Genomic DNA, 27,404 nt, shown 5'->3' with positions numbered 1-27,404 from the left:
CCTGGGACACTTTAACTTGCTATTCCTGAGCTAGAGAGACAGTACTTTAATAGTCCAGGGCTTTTCCATCTCCAAGGAACAAATGACAACACCTGAAGCTGGAATCTCCAGCCTCCAGTTCATCAAGCCCTAATCCTCCCATATCAAATGGTCAACTCTCTGGTGCTAAAAATACTCCAAACTGGCCGACGCCAGCTCTTTAACCATCCATAAATAGTGGTTGGTTTTTTGAAAGCCACACACTTCCATGTGTCCACAATGTGCTGCTTGACTTTGAAAACAAAAACACTTCCACTGGAGATACACACTGTTCCATTAAAAAAGTCGATCCAATCCCTGAGGCATGAAAACCTTAAATGGGGATAAGCCACGTCCGGAACACGCCGATCACAAATATCCAACCGGCAAAACATTGGGCACTTTGGGGATGCTGCAGCACTGACACTAAATACTTTCTGTTTAAAAGCACAAAGATAATCAAATATAGAGTAAAAAAAAGAAATTCCGTCACTAACACAGACATGCTGTAGGATTGGCAGAGCATGCAAATGCTGGACAGTCCCTCTTTAGGGTTGTCCTTAAACAATCTTTCGGGGTTCCTGCTAGACAAATCAAAACTGACTTGTCAAAGATGCTAAAGTTACTTTGGGCTTCATCAGAGAGCTTGGGACAGAAAAGAAACAAGTGACATCCCCCTAAAGTGCATGTTTTTGGAAAAAGATGTGGTTGTGTGGTAAGGTCCTGCACAAGATGTGAAAACCAGGAGAGGTGGTCGTTTCCATTCTACCTCTGGTTTCACTACTCTACAAATCTCACTATAAATTGCTGAAGAGCAACAGCAAAACCTTCCCCACACCCTTCAGAGCTTCCAACATCAAAGCCCTTCAGCTGAGCCCATGGAGCAGTTGGACCAGGGCCTCCTACCTAAAATACCCTCAGGATCTTTCAGTAGGACAAATCCACATAATTTTATTATTCATATCACTGAATTTGTCTAGATATGACAAAAAATTTCGAGGGTTCCCTGCCCCTTTAGCTGCCAAGCTCCTGTCAGGGATGTCAATTCACAGATCAACTATGAGAATTTAACATTCCTAACAATGCTGGAGGCCAAGATTTGATTTGACTATGAAAATTCAGGGTTATTTCTAGACTTGATCCATCCTGTTTCTAATTACTTTGATAACTGAGACAAATTTTGAGGTGAAATCTCCAATCTCTTGCAACACATGCTTTAATGAAAAGAAATTCACAAAACCAACGGATAAATAGGTCAAAATTTTTACAAATAACTTTTCCCTTCTAACTTTAACCATTTCAAAGGATACCAGACATAACTCAATGGTCTTGGAAAGCGTTAGCATCCATTAGGTGGACAGAGGACTTTGCTTTTAAACTGAAAAAGTGGGGTTTGAGGTGGGACTGAAACGTAAATCTCATCATTCCAAAAATTCTGGACCAGAAAGCTGTTACATATTTTTACACCAGTTCCTCCTGTCTAGTTTTCCATTTCTCAACCATTTCCTGTTTGTCCCACAGATAAGAAAAGCCCCTGCACTGCGCTGTGCACCGAAACGCCTGCGAGACGTGCACAAGGACTTCAGAGTATTTTCCCTCAGAGGAACTCGACCGTCACATCCCATTACATTTGGAACTCGGGCTATTTTTGCCCTGTGCATCATTCAGTGCTTGTCCTCGCTGCCTCTCGCCTGCCAGGACGATGACTAACTTTCTCCCTTCACTTGTTCCCTCCACCCCTGAGAACATCCACATCCATCTGGAGTTTCTCACAACAAAATATTTTTAAGCTAACCAAAACACCGTAAAACAGGATCAGCAAACTCTGCTTGCTCGTCCCTGCGTCCTCCCAGGTCTTGGCACACACAGCACCGGCCTCGCAGCAGAGCTGGTGCCCTTGACCTTGGGCTTGGGGAGGGTGGAGGCTCCTGTTGATGCCAGCGTGGCTCTGCAGGGCACCTGAGTGAGGATTCTTTGACTTGGGGGCTACACAGGCCTTTTCTTAACCAATTAGATCCTGTTCAATCACAGAATGGGTTGGAAGGGATCTTAAAGCTCATCTCATTACAGCCCCCTTCCACTATCCCAGGTTGCTCCAAGCCCCTGCCCAACCTGGCCTTGAACACTTCCAGGGATGGGGCAGCCACAGCTTCTCTGGGCAACCTGTGCCAGGGCCTCCCCACCCTCACAGGGAAGCATTTCTTCCCAACATCCCATCTAACCCTGTCCTCTGTCAATGTGAATCGATTCCACCTGTCCTGTCACTCCATGTCCACCTTTCCGACTGCTCTGAGACTCACTTCACCCCCACCAATCCCAGCAGGAAAAAAAGGCTCTGGAAATGCTTTACCCAAGCTACCAGTATTCTACTCAAAGAGTAGGAAGCTGAGGAAGGGCACAAACAAAAGGATGGTATTAAATGAACAACATTGTAACAGTGCTAAAATGCAGCAGAGGACACAGGCTTCGAGGTGTGGGAAAATCCTGATAACCAAGAGTGTGTGGCAAGGAGAGGTGGAAGGAGGCAAGCCAGCTTCAAGAGGGTTGTCCAAGGCTGGCCTGGACATGCCACTGCTGGGAAGGGCCAAGAAGGACCTGGACCCTGCAGAGAGGGGGTGCAGCAAGCCCTGAACTACCAACACCACTCACCCTGGTCCCATGTTTTTACCTTTCTGTACCTTAAAGTCAACACTACATTCAAATACTGAACAGTTTGCTTGGATAAAGTGACACAAAGTTGACCACTTCCTACCCCCACATGGCACCAGCTTGCAGAAGAGCTTCCCATACATCGCCCCATGTTGTACTGGGGCTTCTCAGAACAGCACAGGGGTCCTGAGCCTGAATTCTCCTGCCAAACCCCAGAACTGACATGGTGCTTTCCCATCTGCCCCCCACGAGGCCAAAAAACCAGATCTTTGAAAAGCAAACTCTTAATAATTTCAAATACTATCTGCTTTCGTTCATCAGCAGCAAGGCTAATTACTGTGCTGAGTAAATCCATCACCTGAAAGGTGTTGAGCTGTTCATCTTCATGCTGCATGTCCCTGGCATTGGTAAGTCACTGACTTGTAGGAATAAAGAAAAACTCTGAAGAGAACCAGGAACAGCAGAAAGGAAGAACAAGAAGATGCCCAATAAAGAGCTCATAAGTAACAAAGCAAGAAAAAAAAAAAGCTTTTGAGATCCATTAAAGGCAAATCATTTACATTTACTTTTCCTTCTGGTGCTGTTCTAAGTTTCCACATTACTGCACCATTAATTAGGCAAAACTACAGGAAACGATGGGTATTTTGACAGAGCATCAAGTGTTGGACTCGGCCCAGCAAAGCTGTCATAACATCCTGATATACAACATGAGGGTGCTGTGGGCTGATGGGGTTTTTAAAGAAAAAAATAAACCACTACGGAACACTAAACCCCAGTAATTTTGTCAAAGGCAACAGGTTAAGGCCACAATGAAAAGTGGGGTTTAAGTGCAAAAAAAAAAAAAAATTTCCTTTGAAATCCCAAATTTTCCTTCTGTAAGTTTTTAATGGATATAATCTGGGTATTTTCAAAGCAGGGACAGGAGGAAATTAGTCAGGAAAATATTTAAGTGTTAGAATATGGTAATTATATACAATTATGTGACTCTGTAATACCCAACGATACTTCAAAGAGGGAAGGGCCGGGTTGATTTTGTTCTACTGCCATAGCCTGTGGAGGAGTAAACATATGAGGGATGGAAAAACAGGGGGATCAGAGCTGATCCTGCAGGGAGGGGGAGATCCCCCTCACCTATGTCCATCAAGGCGATGTTGGGAGGAAAACACACTATCAACCCACTGGAGCATTCACACTAAACCTTAATTTGGAACAAATTTGCACCAGTTCCCCAAAGAACAGTACTTTCCTGAAGGAGCTTTAACTTGAAGGAATATTTCCACTTGCAACTTATTTCAGCAGTTATAAATCACGAATGAAATGTTACATTTCACCCTTTTCCTTTGTGATATGTGTTACAGAGACACTTGACTCCAAAAACCAAAACGAGTTAAAAATGATTGTGTGGGACTGAAAATGGGAGCCACACAAACCATATTGATGTTACAGGGCTCGAAGGAGCTCTAGTTAAAATATGCAGTTAGTTAATAATCACCAATCCTGGGGAACCAGCAAAGAGCTACAGTACTGAATGATTTTATGGTATTAAAAAACCCCAACCCAATTGTTTTTCACACAGCCCCTGCTACCCACAGCATGCAGACAACCACCTCAGCAAAGTCCTTGCATTTTAAACTTTAACCTCAGAAATAACAGAAATTACTCCACAGTAATACCATTAACCATTGCAGCAGCTACACTGGGATTACATATGTGCCTTTCTGCTCCAAGTTTCATAAACTGCAGGCCAGAAATGAAAGAGGAAAGAGACATTCACGGTGCCTGGGCAATCTGGCTGTCAGATCCAGTGATTTAGCCATTTGCATTGCAGGACTTCAGCTCTTTTAAAAGAAACAGCCCCAACAACTTACCCAACAAATCAAAACTAATTGGTCGCAAAAAATATTTTAAAGCTGGCAATAGATTATTTAACTGAAGAGACCTCAGAGATCGTTTTGATGTAGTTCATTTTTGGGAAAAGCTCAATTCTGCAGAAGGGGGGAAAAGCAAGAATATAACAGTAACTTATTTGACCTTTTGTGCAGATACATTAATTCAGTGTGGCTGTTTGTGATCAGCATCCCTGTCTATATCATGTGGAAGGTAGGCCTTATCCCTGTCAAACAAAGATTGAGTTGCTGTCTGTTTTTGATCACTTCAATATATGTGCAAAAAGCCAATTGATATCTAAGTGTTTGCTTTGCTGTTCATTAGTTACATCATGGAACCTGCAGTGAAAAGTTATGTGACTTCTTAGGAAGGAATTAGAGGGTTTCATATTCAAAACGTATCTGGGTACTAGCAAGGGTTTCAGGAAAGGATGCAGCATTTTCTCAGGCTGCTGTCAATAATTTGTAGCTCTCTTCACGGACTGGAGAAGTGAGAACAATCCCAATACTCAGATTTTCAGGCTCAGACTGGCCTGCTATAGCAATACAGACACCAAGAGGCCTGTGAAGCACTGCTGCATGGTCAACATGACTTTTAAGGTCAGGACTTTTCCACAGTGTTGCTTTGTTTTCCAGAGAACATCATTTCCTCCATATGAAAATTCATTTCTTAGTCACAGGTGAAGTGACCGGGTGCTGAGAGCGCTGAGCCAGTAGGTACCAGCTGGTGGCATCAGTTCTTCCCTGGCATTTAAAAAGCAAATATACACCTATCCCAAGCCCATCAACCCATTCAGAAAGACAATTCCCAGCTGTTCCAGATCCAGCAGAGACAGGCTGTGCCCTGCCAGGGGACCACTTGCCTCCATCAAGGCCATTGGCCACATCTGGCAGCAGCTGGGCAGATTTGCCCAAACAGGTGGTGACAAAAGGGACAAGAGTGAAGCCTCTGGCGGGCCCAAGGGGGTTCCCACAATTTAGGGTATTTCAGGAGTAGGCTTGTTAAAACTTGCAGGGCTGAGCACTCACAGACTGGGCTATGGGAGAGAGGAGCTGGGCTGCCCATGTCCCCCACCCATCGAGCTCCTGCATCCCCATAAAGCTCCACATGTCCAGTGGGGACATGGGACAGAGGAATTATTCCATTTGCATTACTCAGTTGCAGGACAGCCAAGCTCCCCTGGCAGACCTGCCAGGGTCCCCAGACACGGGAAGCTTCACAGAAGGGACCTTTGACTTGTCACATCTCAGGAGATCTGGGGCCAGGGCTCCCAGGCACTCACAGAGAATGTGGATAGCAACACTTCCCCTGCCCTGAAAATATGTTTGCATTTGTTCACTTAGTTGCTAAAAATGCTCGAGTCACATGGGAACGCCTGGGAATGCAGCCCAGGAATTTCGTTTGTAAGCAGAATTGTGTTTCTGGAGACTATTGACCTGAACTGTAAATAAATATTCAGAAAAAAAAAATAGACATATTCCCAGCTTATGGTCCTTGAGATGATCTAGTCAATCAGAAGTGGCTGAAATATTTCCCTCACTGATGTACTATCAAATGCCTGAGTCCTGTAGGTTGGAAAATAACGAACAGCCCTTCCAAGAAGATTGAGCAGCAGGTCCAGTTTCAGACCTGGAGCCTAAGATGGGAAAATCCATATCTCAGACTTAGAATCTCTGCCTGATAACAAGCGCTGCTGTTCTGCCAGCTGGACAGCAGGAAGGATCACAGCAGTCTCAGAGTCCTGTTTATCCATTACAACCAGGCTGTACCTGCTCTCTGCCCTGAGGATTTGTGCAAACTGCAGCTCTGCAGAGCAGCCAGTCCAAAATCCACATCCTGGTCAGGTACCAGCTGCAGAACTTGCATTTATCTCAATGGATTTTTTGATCTCAGTGAATGGCAAATTGCTCTGACATACTGAGTTCAGATTTTGAGACAAAAAAACAGCCACCACACGGCAAACATAAATCAGAAAACATCTTCAAAACAGCAAAACTCAAAAAAACAAAAGCAAAAGATAGTGCACTCAGGTGGAATTAAAGTTGCCAGACAAGTCAGATACACTCATAAAAAATAAAGAAGTTTAACACCCAAACCCTCAAAAAAAACCCCTTATATGCCTTATATGTTCAAGGCCAGGTTGGACAGGGCTTGGAGCAACCTGGTCTAGTGGAAGGAGTCCCTGCCCATGGCAGGGGTTGGAATGAGATGAGCTTTCCCTTCCAACCCAAACCGTTTTAGGATTCTATGATTTACCACTTTTTGAGTCCAACTTTGCTGCACAGACTTTTGTTTAGGTTTACTTCAGGTCTTTTTATACCACTCATAAGGAATTGGTACGGAATTTCCCACCACAGAGTGTAGCTGCAGCACCAGTTCAAGATAAAAACCATCCCTTATACCTGAGTAAAACATTCACGTCTTCCCTGAAAAGAAAACCAAAGCCAGTTTCCATTCCTTGTGTTAAAACTCAAAATAACACTGAACGTCTCCACAGCCAGGTAAGGCCACAGAGCAGAACTACAAGGGAAGGAAGGAAATGAAACAGTTGGCGTTAATTATGCAAAACAAGATGTGACTCCAAGGATGTGAGTAATGTCTGGATACAACAACAGGTGCCTGATAAGAGAGGAGGAAGGCCAGACCTTTCATCTGTGCCGCAGAAGCGGATGGCTGCGAGAGCTTCATTTGGAACAGAGATAACGATTCTTAGTCACCCCCAGGGCAGTTTACAGAGTTTATGAGGTGATTTCATAACGAAAGGGGATGCATTGCCCTGTGTTGGGGAGCCTGGCTGTGGGGGAGAGGCCCCTGCTCTGTTCCAGGGCATTTCAAGGCAGCAAGATAAACCACAGGAACACTTCCATGATGTGTTGCTGTGCAGATGAGCCCAGCACTTCTCTCTACCCAACACATACAGATAATGTGACATCCATCCTTTCTGGGTTACAATGGTGGGCTTACTTCCTGCAGAGGCCGGGGGAATCCAGAAGGAAGCTCGTGAGAAGTGGCATCTCCTGGGGGAACAAAAGGCTCAATCATTTCCCATCCTCCCAGATTCCTCCAATCTTCAGCTCACACACAGCCCTGTGAGACCTGCACTCAGCCCAATATCTCCACAGCTAAACAGGCACTTCTGTTTTCTGTTTGGCATCTCTTTTGTAGCACCTGAGTTCTGTTTGGCATCTCAGCACAGACCCAGTTCAGGTTGCAACCAAGAGCCCACAATACCATTGCCAACAGCAGCCACCGTTTTCCCAACATTTTTGTCATTCCACACCAACCCCCTCTTATTTATCTCCAGACCAGCACAGTAACTGCTGGTAGCAATGTACAAGGGGAGGGGAATTCCTATAGCAACATCCAAACTACTTATCTGACTTATGTATGACAAATATTTGGCACAATACATCAGTACATTATCAGTAGGATAATCTTTCCTACTCTCCCTATGGCTAGAGGCATCACAAGCATCTAACACATCAGGAATATGTGCTGCTGCCCCAGAAGGATTTTGCAGCAATGCATTTCCATGTAAGGTGCATATTGTGTCAGTGGATTAAGAGATAAACATTCAGTTTTCCAGGTTTTGTCAAGTATTTCTGAGAGTTAGGTGATAAAAAAACTGAAATTCTCTTTTTTCATTACTAATAGGAAATTTTAATCTACAGTTTCCAACACTAAAATTTACACAGAAATTATTAACAAATAACAAGAAGGAAAAAGTTCTTCTCCTTGTATCACCAACAGAGGGTAAAACCATCCATATGGGCACCCTTTGGTTCCAAGGTTACAAACCACTTTTCCATAATAACTTGTACACAGTGCCAGCAAATTAGAAAATTCCATATGCAGTATCAGTTGAGACAGGGAATTAGCTACTTCCTCACGCAGGAGTGCTGCTTCCACGCCGACTTACCGTAAGCCTCCCAACACCAGCCAGAAAGGATTTGGAGGAACACGAAAACCTCAGCAGATAAAGTCTACACATCTGCTCCTGATCCAGCTTAAAGACAGTAAAATGCCAAGTGGCCAAAGATTTAAGACAGAACATGGCTACACATTCAGAACGCCTCCAAAGCCAGAGTTACGCGTTCCCCGGGGGGTTGCACTTTCACTTTCCTAAATTGCCTGCATATTTGCTTTTTTCTGATGGCAGATTAGGAACCCTGCATTTCCTTAAACCGCCAGCTTTGGGCCAAGACACACACGCCCTGCCTGGAGCTCTGCCAGCCCACACTCGCACAGCCAGATCTGGAGAACCACGTTCCAACGTGAGCTGCTCCGAAGGGAGCCCAGGAGCTGGCTGCCGGTGGCTGCCAGGCACTCACACAGACCCAGCTCTCCCAGGCCACTCGGGCTTTTCCATGGATATACAAGAACAAAATTAAAGAACTTCAGAGGGGGCAAGGCAAGTGTGGCAGTGCCACAATTCATCCCAGGGAAGAAATCATGTTAAAAAAATCTACAGCCATTTCAGGGTTTAAATGTGCATGAAATGAGTGAGCAATTCATTTCCTGCATGAGAAAGGAGTGTAGAGTTTGGTATCATGAGCACTGCCAACATGTATAAGCATATTACATGTCCCAGGATAAGTCTTATTCCTCTTACAGCCTCAGCTTCCAGAATCCCACAATGATAACACAGTGCTCCTCCCTGGCACTCTATCAGCCCCAGAACCCTTGTTACAAGGACAGTCTCCTCCCTACAGGCACAGAAGAACTGGGGAGATTTGGGAAGCAGAGCAGAGCACCAGGTGTGCAGCAGAGGTGGGGAGACATCAGCCCTCCCAGCACTGCAGTTCAGGCATTTCCAGATCCTCCTGTTTGCAGAGGGAAGTCAGAGGAGCCAGGAGGCTCCAGAGTGCAGATTATCCACCACCCTCACGCCGGGCTTCTGCTTCAGTGACCCACAGCTCAGCTTCAGAATCTTGACCCAGACCCAAGTCCGCTGGTACAAACAGGAATTGGAGGAATCCACATGCAATTCCAAAGCCTGAGCGTATCAACCAGAGTAAGATCTAGCAAGAAAAACCTCTGTCCATAGGGCACAGTTAATCAAATATTTTAAATGTATGTTAAGGATAGAGGGAGAGGGAAGAGGTGAATTAACTCCAAGAATTACAATCTCACAATTCCATGCTTAAAAAGGTTCCATCAAGCTGCAGTGATACCAGCAATATTCCAAGTTTTCTCTCCCTAGAACCATACAGCCAGACCCCATTTCCTCCTCACCCCTCCACACACGAATAATAATTTTGATTTCCTTTTTTCAGTTTTATTGCTGGGGTTTTCTGTCAGGAGGGCAGGGTCTGGCTGGGCTGTGCCTGGAGCTGCTGTGTAATTACAGCGTCAGCCTTCCCTGCTACCACGGAGCCGTTTGCCGTCGCCACGCAGGCGGCCGGGTCTCGTGGGGAGATGCTCAGTGTACTGCAACAAAGGACTTCCCCCCGTGTATTGTGCATCTGGCCCTGGAATACAGAACTCAGCATTCAGAGATAAAAGCCTTTGGTTCAGAGATGCTTGACTCTCCCACTGCTGCAATGTTACTGCACGCTGGCAGCACTCAAATCAAGGTGCAGAATTTATCCTGTGCCAGTGGTGTAAAATGATGGGATGAGATATTTTTTTATTTTTTTTTTTTTTTTGTGCTTAGGAATTCGATTCTCTCATCTTTGAGCTGGTTTCCAGCACTAAATATAGCAAGATGCTATTTTTTAATTTTTTTTCTCTGTATAAGCTTTTTTTTAAATTGTATTTTCTTCCATTATCTATTTATTTGCCAGTTTCCAAAATCACAGACATCGAATTTCTATGCCTGGCTGTCCTTCCAGCAAAGAACATAACCAGTAACAAAGCAACATTTTTACCAACCACATTCTATTTTATTTTCTACCCATCTAGTGGATTTGAAGGCTAGTAACATTTTATGTACCCCTCTGGAAAAGCTGTTCTTTAGAGAGTCTCCATCTTCTGTCCTTTCCTTGTTAAATTGTATTTGCCCATGACCCATAACACGGCTTCCACTTGGAAATATCTCTGCCCTCAGAGACAAATGCACATGTAACGAAATGATCAGCCCTAAAGCACACACTCTTAGAGGGAGAAATCTTTCTTGGAGAAAGAAATCTTCCTTGTTTCGTACCTGCAGTAAGATACATTGTTCACATTAGAACGAAAAAAATAAAAGGTATTTTTTCAGCGTTGTGCAAGGTTTCAAATATACATGCCATAAATATGGCAGGAAATGAGCAGGGTCTCGGTTTGTACTCTGCAGATGACTCTTCAAATATATTAAAAATGCATCATTAATGCATTTTCAGCGTAAAGCAACCTGTCTCTGAGGATCCTGAGGGACTGCACGCCCCGAGGCCCCACCTGCAGCTGCTTCCGCGCCAGCTGGGAACTGAGATCTCCTTTTGCTGAACGGAACTGGAGCACGTAAAGACATTTCGGAGCTCTCGGCACACGCCTCGGGCAGGGTTTTCAGGGGAGCTCAACATGGAGCAGCAGAATAGCAGTGGTTTGCTAAGGATCATTAGAAAATCTGGCCCCGAGGACCTGCCTCCCACAGCCTGCGGAGCGCTGGGGTGAGGTCCGACAGGATGTACAAAAAGCTGAACATTGGGCAAAATTGCAAAGCTGAGAACGGCACATAAATGGCCTCACGTCCATGAAACAGATTCTCCCTCTCGATGCTTTTGCGTAACCTACACAGCTCTAAGCCCCCTCCTCTCCTTCTCAAGAGATAAGAGCCATAAAATAAACCTACAGGTTGCACACACAACGCGCAGCTGGGGTTTGTGCTTGCATTTTCATCTAGGTATTGCCACAAGCCGCAAGGCACAGGGGATGGACCGGGGTGTGTGACGATGCTGCAGTGAAAGGAACGAACAGGGAAACGAAGCCGAACGCTAAGGGAGAATCATTCTCATCTCCTCATTCACGGTCGCACACCCTTAAATCGGGGATCGCCAGATCCTCCAGCCCAACGCGTCCCTGTCCCCCGCGGCCGCACAAGCGCGGGACACCCCCGGCTCCCGCCGGGAAGCGCTGCCCGAGCTGCCGCCCCTCGCCCCGCTGCCGGCGGGGTATGGGCCGGCCGGGGGGGCGGCTTGAGGAGGCTTGGGGGTGCCCGAGGGGCCGGGGGCACCCTCACGGCTGTTCCCGGGAAAGGGCCAGAGGTGGGGGGGGTGGTGTCGGCGGTAGCCCCCGGCGGCAGGGAGCGCGGTGCCCCCACCCCCGCCCGTTACCTCCAGCCCGGCGGGGGCGCGGTGCATGCGCAGCTGCCGCTGCCCTTCATTCATTAAAAAAAAAAAAAAAAAAAAAAAAGGGGGGGGAGGAAAAAAAGAAAGCAAAGAAAAAAAAAAAAAACCACAAAACCTCGGGAGCCGCATCCGCGCTCCCCTCCAGCCCCCATTCATTTAAAAGGCAGCGGAGCATGCGCGGTGCCGCCGCGGTGCCCACCCATTTCATAGAGTCGGGCGGCCGTGCGCGTGCGCAGGAGCGGCCGCTGCCCTCCATTCATAAAAACTAGCCATTTTTCCCAGGCAGGCGGCGGGTTGCAGCGCCGCCGGCCGCCGCTGACAGCGCCGCGGCTCGCAGGTCCCTGCCGCCTCCTGCCAGGATTCTCCCGGGTCCGGCCCCCCTTCGCCCGCCTCGCATTTGGGATTAACTCGCCTATGGAGAGATGGTCTTAGCTGAATTATTTAAAGTAAGTACGAGATCGGCGCTTGCGAGCGATTGTTAAAATGTTTTAAGTAGAAAAAGCCAAGCCGGCTCCCCGAGGGAAAATCCTGCGCTCGTTCTAGATGTGTTTGGCTGCTCCTTACAGATACTGATCATGAGCATGTTTCTGGTTATGACTTTTCTAACAGTGATTATCTATAATCATGTACAGTGGAGAGCTGCCTGGTGCTTCCCAACCTAAAGGAGACTTGGCATTCTGGAGAAATATCCTCTTTCTTGCAGAATTTCCATTTGTGTTCCTGTGTCTCTGATTTATACCTCTTTTCTGCGTTCTCCCATCAACATCTGCATTTGCTGTACATATATGGCAGGCAGGTTTCACCACACTTGTGTCGGGTTTGTTTGCAGGGTTTTACAGCAGAATAAGGGTCTTTTTTCTGCTGATGGCGTGTCCTTCATCCCTTCTTCCTTCCCCAAAAAGGAGCATAAATACATGATCACCTGGCCTGACAGGTCAGAATTGGATATTTCTTGCTATGGAATATGAAAATGGATTATATGCATTTCCTCTCTTTTCCAAAGCCCTGTCTTGTTAGTGTCAAGTAGTTCTGAGCTGTCTCCATAATAGGACACTTCAGAGATCAGCCACTCGTGTGTCAGTCCTTTCCTGCATGACCTTTGCTCTTCAGCATTTTATTTCATACAAGTCTTTTTTCCTTTTTTTGGCCTCAGTGCCTTATTCCATCACTGTTGTCTCCCCTGCCTTGCTGTACACTTGTTTAAAATCTGGATGGGTGATGTATTTTAGAGGCTAGGTGAGTAATAAAAATGTGTACCTGGAATAATTTCATATAATATATGAAACATACTATATGTGGAGGAAAAACCTGTCCTGGCTGCTCTTCTCTACCAACTGCGTAGCAAAGATAAGACAGGATTTTATTTTCTGGTACCAGTCCTGGCGTCACAGGAGAAAGACAAGCCTAGAGACGACATGTTCTGAAAATTCATTATCAGGAGGGGAATGGAAAAAACAGAAAGGGGCATATAAAAGGCACTAAGGTCTTAGAGGAAAGCGGGACTGGGAATGCAGACCTTGGAAATGGAAGTGCAAATGAATATCAGTGTTAATCACGGGGAGAAAGGTTTCACTCTTTTTCTTCGAGTGACCAAGGGTCTGATTTCATGATTTAAATCTTTTATAGCCCAAAGTTTTTCCTTAAAGGGTGAAGGAGAGAAAGGAAGAGAAAAGGAAAAGCATCCCTGCATTATCCAGAGTGGAAAAGGCATGTTCTAGATTGTTTAAAACTTCTCCAGCTGCTGCCTTTCTTCCATACCATGCCAAGGGGAGAGTATGGCAAGAATCAGCTCAGAAATTGCTTTTTAATTGGGTAAAGAGAACCTCAGCTTTCCCAATATTAAAGCTTCCCCTCTCTCCCTTTATTTTGGGTTAAAGAATAAAGCTACAATTTGTGCACGGAATCACAATGATCCTGAGGACTGGCTTCCCCCTTCTCCATATAAAAATGAATGATAGCAGGAGGAGGGGTTGTTCTCAGTTATTGGAACCCCACTGGGGATGTCTCGTTGATAAATGTGCCGTTTTCCATGGGCTACTGTGTTTTCTGTTGCTGGAAGGGACTCTGTATTGGGATTATAAAATTAAAAGGACCATTTCTGAATACTGCAGTCCTTTTGAAATTCTCCATGAGGTATGTGCAGGGGAGAAATTATTTGCTCTCCTCCCGAAACAGCAAAACAAAAGCTGTTTTCCTGGAATCATGACTAATTCCCAAATCACACTGGGAAATGCAACAACTCAAAGAGCAATTCCCATCCCCTCCCCCCCCGGCCAAAAAAAAAAAATTCTGGTGAAATCAAATGCACATCCCTTGCAACACTACAGTAATAATTAATTTGCAGTTCTGACAGTTTTGGGGAAAAAAAAACACTAACCGTAAAAGCAAAAAAACTCATTAATCATATTGCCATACAACTTTTCAAATTCAGCCCAGTACTAAAAACTACCTTTTTATAGGCAAACAGTTGCACAAATGTTTGGGTTTTATCCCTTTTAAATGCAATACAACATATTTCCTTAAGGAAATACAAAATCCAACTAATGTGGTTATCATTTAGTACTATTAGCTTAATGCATCATATCTGAACTTAATTTTCTGACCTTAGAAGAAATGTTCTTATCCAATAAAAAGCTTTGACTAAGAAACTTGAGTGCCCAGAGATCTGAACGTCAGTGGGCCAAAATGTGCTTTATTCACTCGCACCATAGGAACAGATTTCAGCTGGACAGAGACAGCTTCTTGGAAGTCTACAGGTCTCATTTCCCAGCTTCTGAATTTCCATGCTCTGGCAAGAATTTAGTGTCTCGTTTTAAAAATGGCAGGTTTCCCTAATAAGCTTTCTAATTTTTTTTTTTTTCCCCTTATTACTTGTAGAGAAAATTCTAGCTGGCCCTAGCTAGATAAGGCTGCTAAGGAGGGGAACAAAAAGAATGCATGTCAATATTTTGTTAATATTAATACACACTTTACAGGAAAAAAAGCTTTTTTTTTTCCATTTTTTTAAAGCTTTTACAGTTCAACTCAAAATCCAGACAGCCTAACTCAGTCTTAATGAACTCCAACCTTATGAATTATTCTTAATCCCACATTAAAAACATGTGCTTGCTGCAAGGTCTCCTTTAACTCCAAGTGTTGTCTCCCTCAATAAAAGCTTTTATTGAAGCCTTTGACTTGCATCAGGAGCAGAGTGTCCCTTGTCACAAGAGGATGTCCCTAATTCCAAACAAAGGCAATCATAGAATTTGCTCCCTTATCACCAGCTCTTCCTCTGCTGGGCCTCAGGAAACGAATCCATTATTGATCACTTGGGTGGGAGTGAGCCCTGTCCCTCAGCTCACTGTCCCTCACCATCCTGCCCAGTCCACGCCCTGCCCCAGCTCCAGCCCCAGCTCCAGCCCCAGCCGCCCTACTTGGTGCATCCACTCTCCAAAGCCCTGTGGATCTTCCCCTTGCTGGTAATTTTTGACAGCAAGGATTGCCCTGATACCAGACACCCTGGCTTCATTTCCAGTGCCCATCCTGGCTATTCCCTCATTTCCAAACAGCTGTAAGGAGGAGCTGTGGACCACTGCTGGGTCCTGGCCTCCAAGCACTGTGCAGAGCCAGCAAAGGGGTTTGTGCACTTCCCAAAGCTCAGGTGCAGCTGTGACCAAGGTTCTAGAGAAGATTTTCAACCAAATCACTGGAGGAGAGAGACTAGTCGTGATCATTCTGGTTTTGCACTGGTTACCATCAATTCTAAACTGTCTTGGCTTGCACAGACCTTGAAATATATATGCCTGCCCTTGGAATTATACTTATTCAAAGTATATTGTTTTCAATTATGCTAATTTCTTCCATTAAGACTAGATATTCTATTGCTTTTCTTGTTTTCTTCCTGTGGCACTATTGTTTCAGAAATTTGTGTGTCCCATACAGAGAGAAAATAGATGGATTTCTGCAGTACATTTACTGCAGCTATTGCTGCCTGTATGTTAATGAGGTGACTGTAATGCCTCTTCCAGAGACTGTAATCCAGCTTTTTCATTGATAAAAGGATCATAGAATGGTTTGTGTTGGGAGGGACCTCAAAGCTCATCAAGTTCCACCCCCCTGCCCAAGGTAGGGACACTTTCCACTAGACCAGGTTGCTCCAAGCCCATCCAACCTGACCTTGAACACTTCCAGGGATAAGGCAGCTACAGCTGCCCTGGACAACCTGTGCCTCAGCCCCCTCACAAGGAAGAATTTCTTCCTGATATCTGATCTAATACAGGTCTAGTATCATAGTAACCAAGAGGAGGTGTGATATCTGGCTGTTAGGTACCAAGACTCAGAGCTCTGTGGTCTGACCCACCATCACTGACCCACAGCAGATCCCTAAATGAGCAGCTGATGTCTTACCACCATCCCAGTGCAGGGCTCCATCGGGCAGGGCTCAGCCTTCTATCAGTCCACGGTAACTTTTCTGTCCCTTCTTCACAAAAGCTTGTGATTCTTCAATAGCTGGAAAATTCTTGGAAACCTGTAATTGGAAATTCTTATTGAAAACTCAGTTTTGCTTTACTCTGCTTATGGTATGTTGGACTTGAGGATCTTAAAGGTCTTTTCCAACCCTAAGGATTCTATGTTAAGAAGGTGGCTCGTTGCACACCACTACTCTCCATCTCCCTAGCACTGTTATAAACAATATAATTTATAATATATATATAAACTGGCCACCACTGCCCTGGCAAAGGGCAGCATGGCAAACCAGCAGGTTCAGCAGCTCCCTGATGTTACAGGGCACAGGTCCAGGCTCAAGAAAGGAGCCAGCAGTGATGTTACAGGACATGGAGAGGACAATCCAGCACCAGCAACCCCAGGAGAAATCTTGGTTTGCTGAGGCAAACACCTCTTCCCTGCCACTGGTGCTGTTCAGACACAGCAGAAAGGATGGGTTGCTTACGAGGTGTAATTAAGGTGTAATTAATTAGAAAGAGATAAAGTGGCCCCTGATCTGGTGCTCACAGATTACTAGGGACAGAAGGGGTTTTTGGTGGCTGCATCACTTCCCTGACCGTACTGGTGGTCTCTCTCTCAGCAAACACGCACCAAGCAGCACATTTGGGGCTTCTGGGTTTTTTTTTCTATGACATTTAAGGTTCACTTTAGACATTTTTATGTCAGCAACCCGCATTGAAATTCTCCACATCTTTAACAAAAGTGGGTTGGGTAAAACTGTGGTGCATTGTGCCTGGTGCTAGGTGGAGAGGAGGTGGTTGTGGAAGCACATTTTCCCATTTTCCTGTTGACTTCACTGTGGGCACTGAGGAGGTATCAGTCACAGCAGCCAGGTTGTCCAGGATTGCTTCCACATGGGACCCACCTCTGGACTCGAGTCCATTATTCTCATGATTCTTTCGTTACCACAAACATCTGGAATGTTGTTAAACACGTGAGAAAGAACTTAATGAAATTAACTAATGGGTAACTGAGACAATTATAAACGTTATACATTTCTGCACTCACTGGATTTTTACGTCAAGATCCATTTTGTTTTCCAGTAATTGGAAGATGTGTTGTGCAACTCTACTTTGAAAATAAAGATGTTAGAACCTTATTGCTTCAAAAATTGTTCTGAAGACATTAATGAGAACAAACTTTCCCAGGGGTTTATATGACTTCTCATGGAATTGCCTACAAGGATGTAGCTTTCTCTAAAATTATGTAGGCAAGTCTGAAAACCTATTAAAACATGAGATGCCTTTTGTTTTAATTTCATGTGATTAAAGAATCTTACAAAACTTTCAAGTCTAAAATAATACCAAAACACTTTACAATAACAGTTGCTTTCCTACAACTTTAGGACTTGTAATTACCCAGTACAACAGTAATTTTAAATTGGCAATATCTTGATGAAGTGATGAAACAAACACTGCAGCACGTGTACGAACTTGACTTTTGAGTCCAATTTTACTCCCTTAGAAGGAAGTATATTTTGACTTGAAAATTGTATGTGGTGAGTCCCTGGATGGCATGGCGGAAGAGAAATTTCTCTCTGCATGGGAGTTTGTTGACATGTCTGCTTTGAAAAGAAATTCATTGTTTCATTAACCTATAAAGAATGAAAAATTACCAATGTAAGAACATACTCTTGAATTTTTCTTCCTATTGTCTACTTTAAGAACACTACCTGTACAATTGCAACCAGTGAATTCATGCCTGTGTTAATGCTGTATCTGTAATTACCAATTATGAAAAATTAATTAATTTTGTATTCAGTATGGCTTTTTTTCTCAATTGAAATACAGTTTACAGCCAGGCTGGTCTAGTGCAGTGGATGACAAAGGCACTGCATAAAGTTTCATAGCTTTTGCTAAGTTATGGTGCTTAAGTATCTTACATCTCCTATTCTATTTTACTATCCCTTCTCTTTCTTTTTATCCGCAATCCTCTGTAGATGACACATCTTGTTATATTAAATCTATTCAATCTGAGCAATGAATTCAATATCTGCAAGCAATACCCAGCTGCCCTTGCCATCATGAACCTCAGTCCTTTCTTAGCACAGCCAATGAGCCCCCCCAGCAGAAATGTTCTTCCCTGGGGGGTTTGACATTGGCAGTTCATCTCTGGTAACTGTCCCTGTCTTTGTGAGCCAGGCTGGCTCCACAGCCAGATTCAGGCACTCTAGTTGAAGAGAGAGGGAGATGGACAGCCCAGCCTGTTCTTTCTTCCCTCCCCAAACCAAGTGGCTCATGTTTGTCACCACATCTACCCGGGGATGCTCCACACACCAGCTCCAGCCAGATGCTCAATTAGGTCACTCCAACACCTGACATAACAATAGCAACTACAAGACACCACTGACCACTCTGAACCCCCTCCTTGCTCAACTGCCTTCAGAGCAAGAAGCCTCAAAATTATGCCCCTTCAGCTCTTGCCCTTTTTCAAGGTCTAAAGTTCTGCCAGGTCATCCCAAACATTACCAGTGTTGCTGCTCGAGGGAACCTTGTCCTTGCTGGCAAACACCCCACATGCACAGTCGTTCCTGGTGGGGAGGTGAGGGGAGTGGTGTCTTGCTTCTGGATGTACAACAACCAGAAAAGGTCAAGTTATAATGTCTTGGAGGATTGTCCACAGCAGTCACCAGGGCCCATGCAGGTATCCAGGCAGGCACATCACAGCATGTGAGACTCCACAGGAATTGTCTGGCTTCTTGATTTCCTTCTGCTCCAGCACAAATCCTTAACCTGACTGGATTCCTCCTTTGCCATGAGAGATGGAGCGCTGTGTGCCCAGTGCCCTTTGCTGAAATCTTTCCTTTTGTGGGATGCAGATATAAGGCTGAAAGCACAAACAGCTGATGGAAAGGTGTGCTCATGGCACGTGCCAGTGGACACACACAGACAAAAAACTGAAGCAACCACACCGTAAAATATTGCCATTGTTGTCATCTGGGCAGATCCCAGGGGAGAAGAGCCTCCTTGCAGGATGAACACCACTCAGCTCACTCCTGAGTTCAGCACTTGAGGTGTTTGATCTGGATCTGTCACCAGTGATCTCACTGCACTGCTGGAATTTCTGGTGACAAGACCAGCAGCAGCAACGTAGTCATGGTCTTTAGAAAATTCCATAAACATCAGAAATATTTGTCTGTTAAGAGTAGCTTGAAAGGGGAGAGTATTTAACTGTGGAAACCCTCCACACAGGAACAAGAGGGCAGGGCAGAAGTTGAAGGACCATGTGTCCAAGCACCAAAAACTAGTAGGGTGCCTATCTGTGGTGTTTTAAGGCAATCTTCAGCCAGAGAGACATTGTGTCCAGAACAAGGCTCTGGGAATTGGGAGACTTGGATCTTATTTGTCTGTCTTCATGCCAGAGGTTTTTTCCAAGTCGACCCTGTGTCCAGACACCTGCAGGGTCTTTGAGTTCACAGTGTCAGGCTTCCCTTGCCCTTCAGAAATAGTTTGCCTGGTAAAAAGACAATTTGAAACTGGTTTATATTGAAATAAGTTGATTAATAACTTCTAACATTAACTATCCTCAAGTGTGGTGTTTAGTGCAGGGTGCCTCTCCTTTCTGTGGTAATTAACTCTGAAATCTTGATTAGCATTATCTCAGATAAGCCATCTTTAACGTCTGCCTGCATATGGCCATGTCTGTGTGCTGGGGGTTGGGTGTTTTAAGAGTGCCTGTGGCTATAATCCCTCTCCAAATTAATGGAGAGGGACATGACTTCCATGTGATGGCATTGCTGGCTCTGGACCATTGCAGGCTGGGTGACTATAGAGTTAATCTAAAGCCTAAATTCCAACTCCAAGGGTGTTGCTCTCCCATGCCAGGGCGAGGGGCTCCCCACAGCAGTGCAGAACAGCCTTAATGTGCCACCCTGGGACAGAGGTGCTGTCCTGGGGACAACCAGGTCACTGCCTGGCCAGAGCAGCTCTTCTGTGTGCTGTCACACAGGGCACCTTAAAATAAATGATGCTCCATGGATACAGTTGAAACCTGGTGAGTGGAGCAGATTCCAGAGAGTTGGTAACAAGTGGAAGTGAGCACATAGAGCCCTGTGCTAGAGGTGATTTAAAAATTCTGGAGAGGCCACGAAGGCAGTGCTGGCAGGGACGTGAAGGATCAGACAGGCTGGTAACACTGTGCAGTGAGCCACCATTTCCTACAGCTACCTTCCATCTAAGATCAGCTCTGCTGCACTTACTCTTGGCAGCCAAAACAGCTGCATCTTTCTCCTTAAAAAAAAAAAAAAAACAACCCCCAAAAAACCTGTGAAATCAAAATATCTCTGCAAATGTAACTGACACAGAACTGATGATTTTGCTAAACTCTGACTTGCAGCAGATACTTTTTAGATCATGACACTGGATTTTGATGCACAAAAGAAAATCAAATTCTTTTCCCTCTGCGTGTCCCATAGTTGTCAGAATCATTGGTTGCTTTTGTTCTTTTACATACAGTAACTAGGAATAGATGCTTTAAAAACTCTCTTGTTCCTCCAGTCAGGATGTCAACGAGCTATGAATAATGAAATAAAAAAGAAAAAAAAATTCAAATGAATGGCTAAGACCCAGCAGAGAATTTTAACTGGGGGAAGAGAAACAGCATAAGGGCTGCATGACAATAATCATCGTTACTGCTCGATAAAGCGCTTCTTCCTGCTGGTCTTGTGCAGCGGACAAAAGGAGCGCGGCAGGCCGGACGCGGTGCCGGCATCCCCAGGAGGCATGTGCCGTCCTGCCCACGCTCCGGCCCATCCGGCGTCAGCCCTCCCTCCCTCCTATTGATCCCGGGAAAAGCAGCACATTTTCAACCCCAAACGCCAAGTGATCCATCAAAGCAAGGATTTGCAAATAAAACCGCGGACCCTCGTAGCATTTTTCAGCGGGTAAAAAAAGCGCTTCCCTTCCTCCTTGCAAAAATGCAGAATTAGTTCACACCCCAATTTTTGAAGTGTTGTGTTAATTTTAGGGGGGACGTCCTCTTGCAGCAGTGCACACGTTTACTCACACACACACACACTTCTCGTGTATAACTTGTTGTAGTTGGATGCAATTTTTTCCTGACATTTTTTCAGATTGCCGTGATATTAAAATCACAGAATCATTTCAGTTGGAAAAGACCTTTAGGATCATTGAGTCCAGCTGTTAACCCAGCACTGCCAAGTCCAAATCTTTCACGCTGTTGGAGAAGGTTAATTTGTTGAACACAAACAACTGGCAATGCCTTAAGCTGTTCACTACTCCCTTTTTCTTGATACCAGCAGCTTTTCCCCTCCTGTGACTTGCTCTGAAGCTTTACTCACCCCTTCTTTCAACTGATCTCCAGCATTATATTATTTATGAATAAAGGTCACCCCGTGAGGAAATGGCACATCTACTAGAAAACAATGTGCACTTTCTAAATTTGAACCGAGTCGTTTCCGTTCTTTGATTTAAGTTTAGTTACTTCCTGTGGTTTCTTGTCCTACGCCGCTGCTGAATCTTTGGATCGACTCCAGGATAAATTGCACTCTTTCAATGAAATTAGAAACTGCGGCAATAGACGGCTCAGCCAGAACGGCTGGTAAACAGCACTTCAGCTAAATATTAGTGCACTTAGTGGGCTGAAGAAGAGTGTCTCATTACCTGTGTGAGGTGATGGGTCAAGCCAGGCCCATGTGGGTGCTCTTCTGGGTGCTGCACCATTGGCTCCCACCGTGGTTTGCCACCGGACGAGATGCTGAGCAAGCGCTTCCACCTCCCGCGGGAGAGATGAAGCAGCCTTTGGAATCAGCAGCTCCCAATGGAGATGGGACACTTCCTTACCAAAACCAAGTCATCCTCCCACAGGCAGATTCTGGGTTAGCAGGGATAGGTGTTCAGCCCCACGCTCCGAAGCACCTTTGTACCACGCCAATGCTCTCGCAAGCCACAATCTTGCATCAGGGATGCAAGGATCCTTTTTAGGGATCAGGGTCAACTGGGAAAAACCCCCAAAGCTTAGATAAGTCATTTCAGGGAGTTTGCTGGCAAACCCACATGTGTATATACACCAGTAGCCCTGAGATGTGCTTTGCCTCAGCAAAACCCCTGAGTGGGCAGTTCAGGAGCCTGCTGTGACTGCAACCCTGCCAGGACCAGAAGCCAAGGTTAGGGAGAGAAACACAGTAGCAAAGGAAGAGGGAGGCATTTTATACCTGGGCAAGTGTTCTGACTCCCTTGGACTCTACCTTGTAAGACCTTCTACATAACAACCAGTCTCGGTGAAGATCCCCAGTGGGCTGGGCTTGCAGGATACCTCAATAACCATGTGGTCCTTCTCTCTCCCCACCCCTTTTCTTTCTCCTTTCCTTCCCCCAGGATACTTAAGCACAGATTTTTTCACCAGTAGCCAGACTGCTTTCTCAATGGAGCCCCGGATCCCCCACAACATCACCGTCGTCCCCAACTCTGTGATGGTCCAGCCCCTGCTGGACAGTCGGATCCCCTATGGGCGGCTGCAGCATCCGCTCACCATCCTGCCGATCGACCAGATGAAGACAACCCACATCGAGAACGACTACACCGACAACCCCACCGCCTCCCACCTGGCAGCCCAAAAGCGTCCTCGAGGCCCCCATGAACTGGTCTTGACCAACCAGCACCTGCAGCGCTGTGAGCAGGATGTCACCCATCCCTGGATTTCGTTCAGTGGGCGCCCCAGCTCCATCAGCAGCAGCAGCAGCACATCCTCAGACCAAAGGCTCCTGGACCACATGGCCCCAGTGCCTGTGGCAGAGCAGTCCTCCCCCCGAGCAGTTCGCATTCAGCCCAAGGTGATTAACTGCAAACCCCTGGACCTGAAGGGACCCGTGTCTCAGGAACTGGACAAGCACTTTCTGCTGTGCGAAGCCTGTGGGAAATGCAAGTGCAAGGAGTGTGCGCTGCCCCGGACTCTGCCGTCGTGCTGGGTGTGCAACCAAGAGTGTCTCTGCTCGGCACAGAACCTGGTCAACTACTCCACCTGCATGTGTCTCGTCAAGGGCGTCTTCTACCACTGCACCAACGAGGACGACGAGGGCACCTGCGCCGACCACCCCTGCTCCTGCTCCCACTCAAACTGCTGTGCCCGCTGGTCCTTCATGAGCGCCCTGTCCCTGGTGCTCCCCTGCTTGCTCTGCTACCTGCCAGCCACCGGCTGCGTCAAGCTGTCCCAGAGATGCTACGACCAAGTGAGCCGGCCCGGATGCAGATGCAAAAACACAAACAGTGTCATTTGCAAGGCATTGCCAGAGAGCAAAGGGCCAGAAAAGCCCTTTTGATAGTTTGGGAGGACGGGGAGTGGGAGGAGGCTCCACGGAGCCAGGTGGTGTTGGTTTTTTTTAATAACCTGTGTTCTGAGGAGAATGTTAGCCTCTCACCTTTGGAGAAAGCAGAAGCAACTATTTCCACGAACTGAAGCACTTTGGGTTATTCAGGGTTTCTGGAACTGGTCACAATTTAAATAGATGGGGCCAAAGGAGGAATGTTAATAATGCAGAGTGAAGGCTGAAAACCTACGTACATCATGAAGTACAGCTGCTTAAAATCTCCCAGTTTGGACGGACGGCTGCTCACGGTGCCTGTGCACCGCAGGAACCATTAACTGCTCGCTTGGCAGGCACGGCCGCACAAGCAATACCCGTTCCCAGCTGCAGAAAGCTGCTTTGGATTCATATTCAGGGCGGGCTTCTTGTTTCCTCTTTCCTTCCAAACTCCCAACTTGCTACCAGCAGCCTGTTGAAGGTGACGGGGTAACTCCCTCCACCTTCCTTCCCCTCCTGCACACCACTGGAAGGGCTGGTTGCACACACAGTACGTGTTTCTCAAAAGGTTTCTGTGTCCCTCAAAGATTTTTTGAACCAGAAGTGAAGATACATTTTGTTTGTCGAAAGGTCTTTTACCCTTTAGGCATATCCCACCCGGCCACGTTGATTTGGACCCTCTCTTTAAAGCAAGATGGTAGCAGTCCTGCTCCCTCCTGGGAGGAATAGCAGCAGGATGTGTTCAGGCAGTTGTATCAACATCAGGTCCTCCTGCCTGTAAGCTGATCTATAGCATCAGGTTTCACTCAATGGAATATGAATTTTCCATCAACTGTACAGACCCGCTCCAGGAGGATGTTTGCCAAATCCCATTTCTCCGAGGTGTGCGCTCGTTTCCCCGATGCTGGAGCAAAGGGAATCTTAACTCACACCACAGAGCAAAGATGGTCAGTGTTTGTTTCTCTAAATCTCTTAAGCTCTGGTAAGAAATCACAAAACCTGAAGTGTACAGTGCACATAGGTGTATTTTTCTAGGGATTTCAATCCAGTACCTCCTCTCCTGGAACAAGCTCTTCTTTGCTCATTAAATATTAAGATTTTTATTTGGTTTTGTCTTAGGGATGAATGGCATTTGCTTGAAGTACAGCCCATTCCCCCATCCCTATTGCTGCTGTTGGACTTTTGCCTCCTCTGTACAAAAGTGTCTTTTTAAATGTAAAGAATGCTTTTAATGTTTATTTTAGTGTTAACACACCCTAGGGAAAGCCAGGGGAGGGAAGAGAGCAAAGTTAACAAATGTGCCCATGGTTTTCAGCATACAAATATCATTGGCTGTGTCCATGCACTCATCCTAGGGCTGGTTCTACCTTCTCTTAGGATGCAGCAACCCCCTCCCAAGGATACCATAACCCCTCTCTCTTGACAACTACAAGGTGCTAAACAAAAAATCTTTGTCCAAACATGCAACACTCTAATGAGTAGGTAGGTACTTGTTGCATGCAGAAAACTGATCTAGTCTCTTTTTGCGTTCTTAATTAGAGGAGATTTCCTCAGTAAATGCACAGCAGTGACAGTGAAATGTCATCTCTAATTAGATAAGCAATAGGCAGAGCTCATGTAGCATTTCCAGGAATCCCGTTGGCTTGGTTGTGATACAGCCACTGTGAGGGGTTGGCAGGAGTGCACTGATGGGACTGGTGTCTTTGGTTTTCAGCTCACCTGGATGACTTGGGGTTTAGTTAAGTTTAATTGTAGATATTTATTGAAGGGGAGATTTGGAAAAAAAAAACAACAAACTTTCTATATTTATAACATTTGTTAGCTTGTACGTGATAAATCATAGAAAAAGGGATATGATGTCTGTTCCCAGATAACAGTTCCTATAATTTAGCCTCATGTTAGCTGTATGGGGACACCAGGAAGCAGGTAGGGATCCAGAGCTGTGTTTATTATCTTGCACAAATTGGAGGGGAAAAGATAACAGGAAAACCAACCCCAAACTAGCTGAACTGTTGGTTGAATGTATAAGGTATTGTATTTAATAAGAGAAATCATTTTCCTAAGATGCAAACAGACTAGAAAACACAGCAGAAGAGGTATTTACCTGCTGCCCTCCTCTGTTGGGACCACACATGTCCAAATGGCCTCCACCCAAAGTTGTTTTGCTTTTTTGACCCTCTGTCCCTGGCTGTTCCTGGGGGATTTGTGCTGAAAATCTGCACTAGCAAAGCCCATGGCTTGGCTGCATGGTCCTTGTGAGCAAAGACAACGCTGGAGTGGTTGCCACTGTGCCAATCTACACTCATGTACATACACCCAGCAATCCCAGATGGATTTCCTTTCATTGTACATAGCTGTAAACTATTTCTCTGTTGGTTTGTTTTAATATATAAACCCTGTTAGCTGATCCCATGCTGGAAGGCTGTAAAGCGTTAGTGGATGTGTTAGAGCAGTGGTCAATGTAGCAGAGCAACCCTCCCTCTTCTCCTCAGCTCCTGGCACAGCCATCAGACTCTGCTCCATCAGCTCCCAGCCCAAGGGGTGGCAAGAAGGTGCTGAGCCCTGTATGGAGCACTTGGAAAGGGGCAGGCTTGGCCACAACTGGGGCTCTGCCGGCAGCACTGGCGGAGGGTACAGAGGGTACAGCTCCTGTCAATAATGTCCTTATTCCCCTCTCTTTCCCCACCCCAACGCCTCCATTCCCCCATCCCCTTTGAAGGTACTTGGGTCTCCTGCCACCCCTGAGATGTCCTTTGGTCACGGTGCCCTTTCACCTCACCCCAGTGCGAGCACAGTGTGGCAGCTCTGCCACCCTCCCACGAGCTGGGTCCCCCCACTAACAGAGGGGCAGCTGCTAATCAGCACAAACCTCGGGAGTGATGTTGGCTCTCCAGCCACATCACTGTGGTGGGGTGACCATAAAGGCAAGAGTGGAGGTGAGGGCAGGTTTTCCCCGGGACAGGTGCTGTGGCACCACAGCACGGTGCTGGAGGAGGAGGGGGATGGCAGGGCGCCTGCACTGCTAATTACTGCAGCACTGCTAATTGCTGCAGCAGGTTCATGCCAGGGTTTGTCCTCTGCCCGCACACAACAGCCCAGAAAACAAGAAGGGGTGACCTGACGGTGCTGGCAATGCCACACCACAGCCCCAGCTGGAGCTCAGCACCAGCAGAGCAGTTTCAACAGACAAATACACCCTCACTGCACCCACTGGGCACTAGGAGCACTCACCAAATTTGTGGCTCCCCAGGCACCAGCTTTGCCACCCAGATGAGCCCTCACCCTTCCTCAGCACTGGGTATTCCCTTCCCCTCCCATGCTCAGACACGCTGAGAAATGTTTCCCCCTTCTCCTCTTACCACCCCACCACATGTACACCCTGAAACGTTACCACAGAAGGTTTTTCTTTGTATAGAATATTTATTTTGAAGCTCTATTTTAATAGTATTTATTTTAGAAAGTCTACTATTGTAAGAGTTCTTCTGTTTGTGAAGAAAAACAAGTACTGATGAATGTACTGATCTAGAAATTATATATATATATAAATATATATTGTTAAATATATAAATGGCTGTTGTGGTTCTTTAAAAAAAAAATCCCAGAGAATGTTTATAGCAATTATTCTAAAAATACAAACTAAGAGTAGCCCAGAATTGGTTATTTGATGCTCTCCAGACTTGCCAAGGAACTGAGAGTGATGCTGGGATTGCTCTGCCCCACGACCTGGCATGTCAGGGGCTCATCCTCCAATTATCCCACAAATCACCTGCAATGGGAAGAGCCAGCTCCTCAGTGAGGTGAAATATCCTTCTCTGTCCACTTGTAGGAATAATTCCTTC

At 45.9% G+C, this 27,404-nt stretch overlaps 1 protein-coding gene across 1 annotated transcript; it reads left to right on the top strand.

The window, feature by feature from the left end:
* The first annotated feature begins 12,145 nt into the window (after positions 1–12,145).
* SPRY4 (sprouty RTK signaling antagonist 4) lies at positions 12,146–27,109 on the top strand. Its single transcript, XM_018073700.2, has 2 exons — positions 12,146–12,268; positions 22,643–27,109. The coding sequence occupies exon 2, from the start codon at positions 22,690–22,692 to the stop codon at positions 23,581–23,583; it is 894 nt and encodes a 297-aa protein (XP_017929189.1). The 5' UTR covers positions 12,146–12,268; positions 22,643–22,689; the 3' UTR covers positions 23,584–27,109.
* The last annotated feature ends 295 nt before the right edge of the window (positions 27,110–27,404 follow it).

Source organism: Manacus vitellinus, unplaced genomic scaffold, assembly GCF_001715985.3.
Source record: "Manacus vitellinus isolate BGI_N305 unplaced genomic scaffold, ASM171598v3 scaffold_25_pilon, whole genome shotgun sequence".
In the NCBI taxonomy this organism is placed as follows: domain Eukaryota; kingdom Metazoa; phylum Chordata; class Aves; order Passeriformes; family Pipridae; genus Manacus; species Manacus vitellinus.
This window is presented reverse-complemented; position numbering and strand designations above follow the sequence as displayed.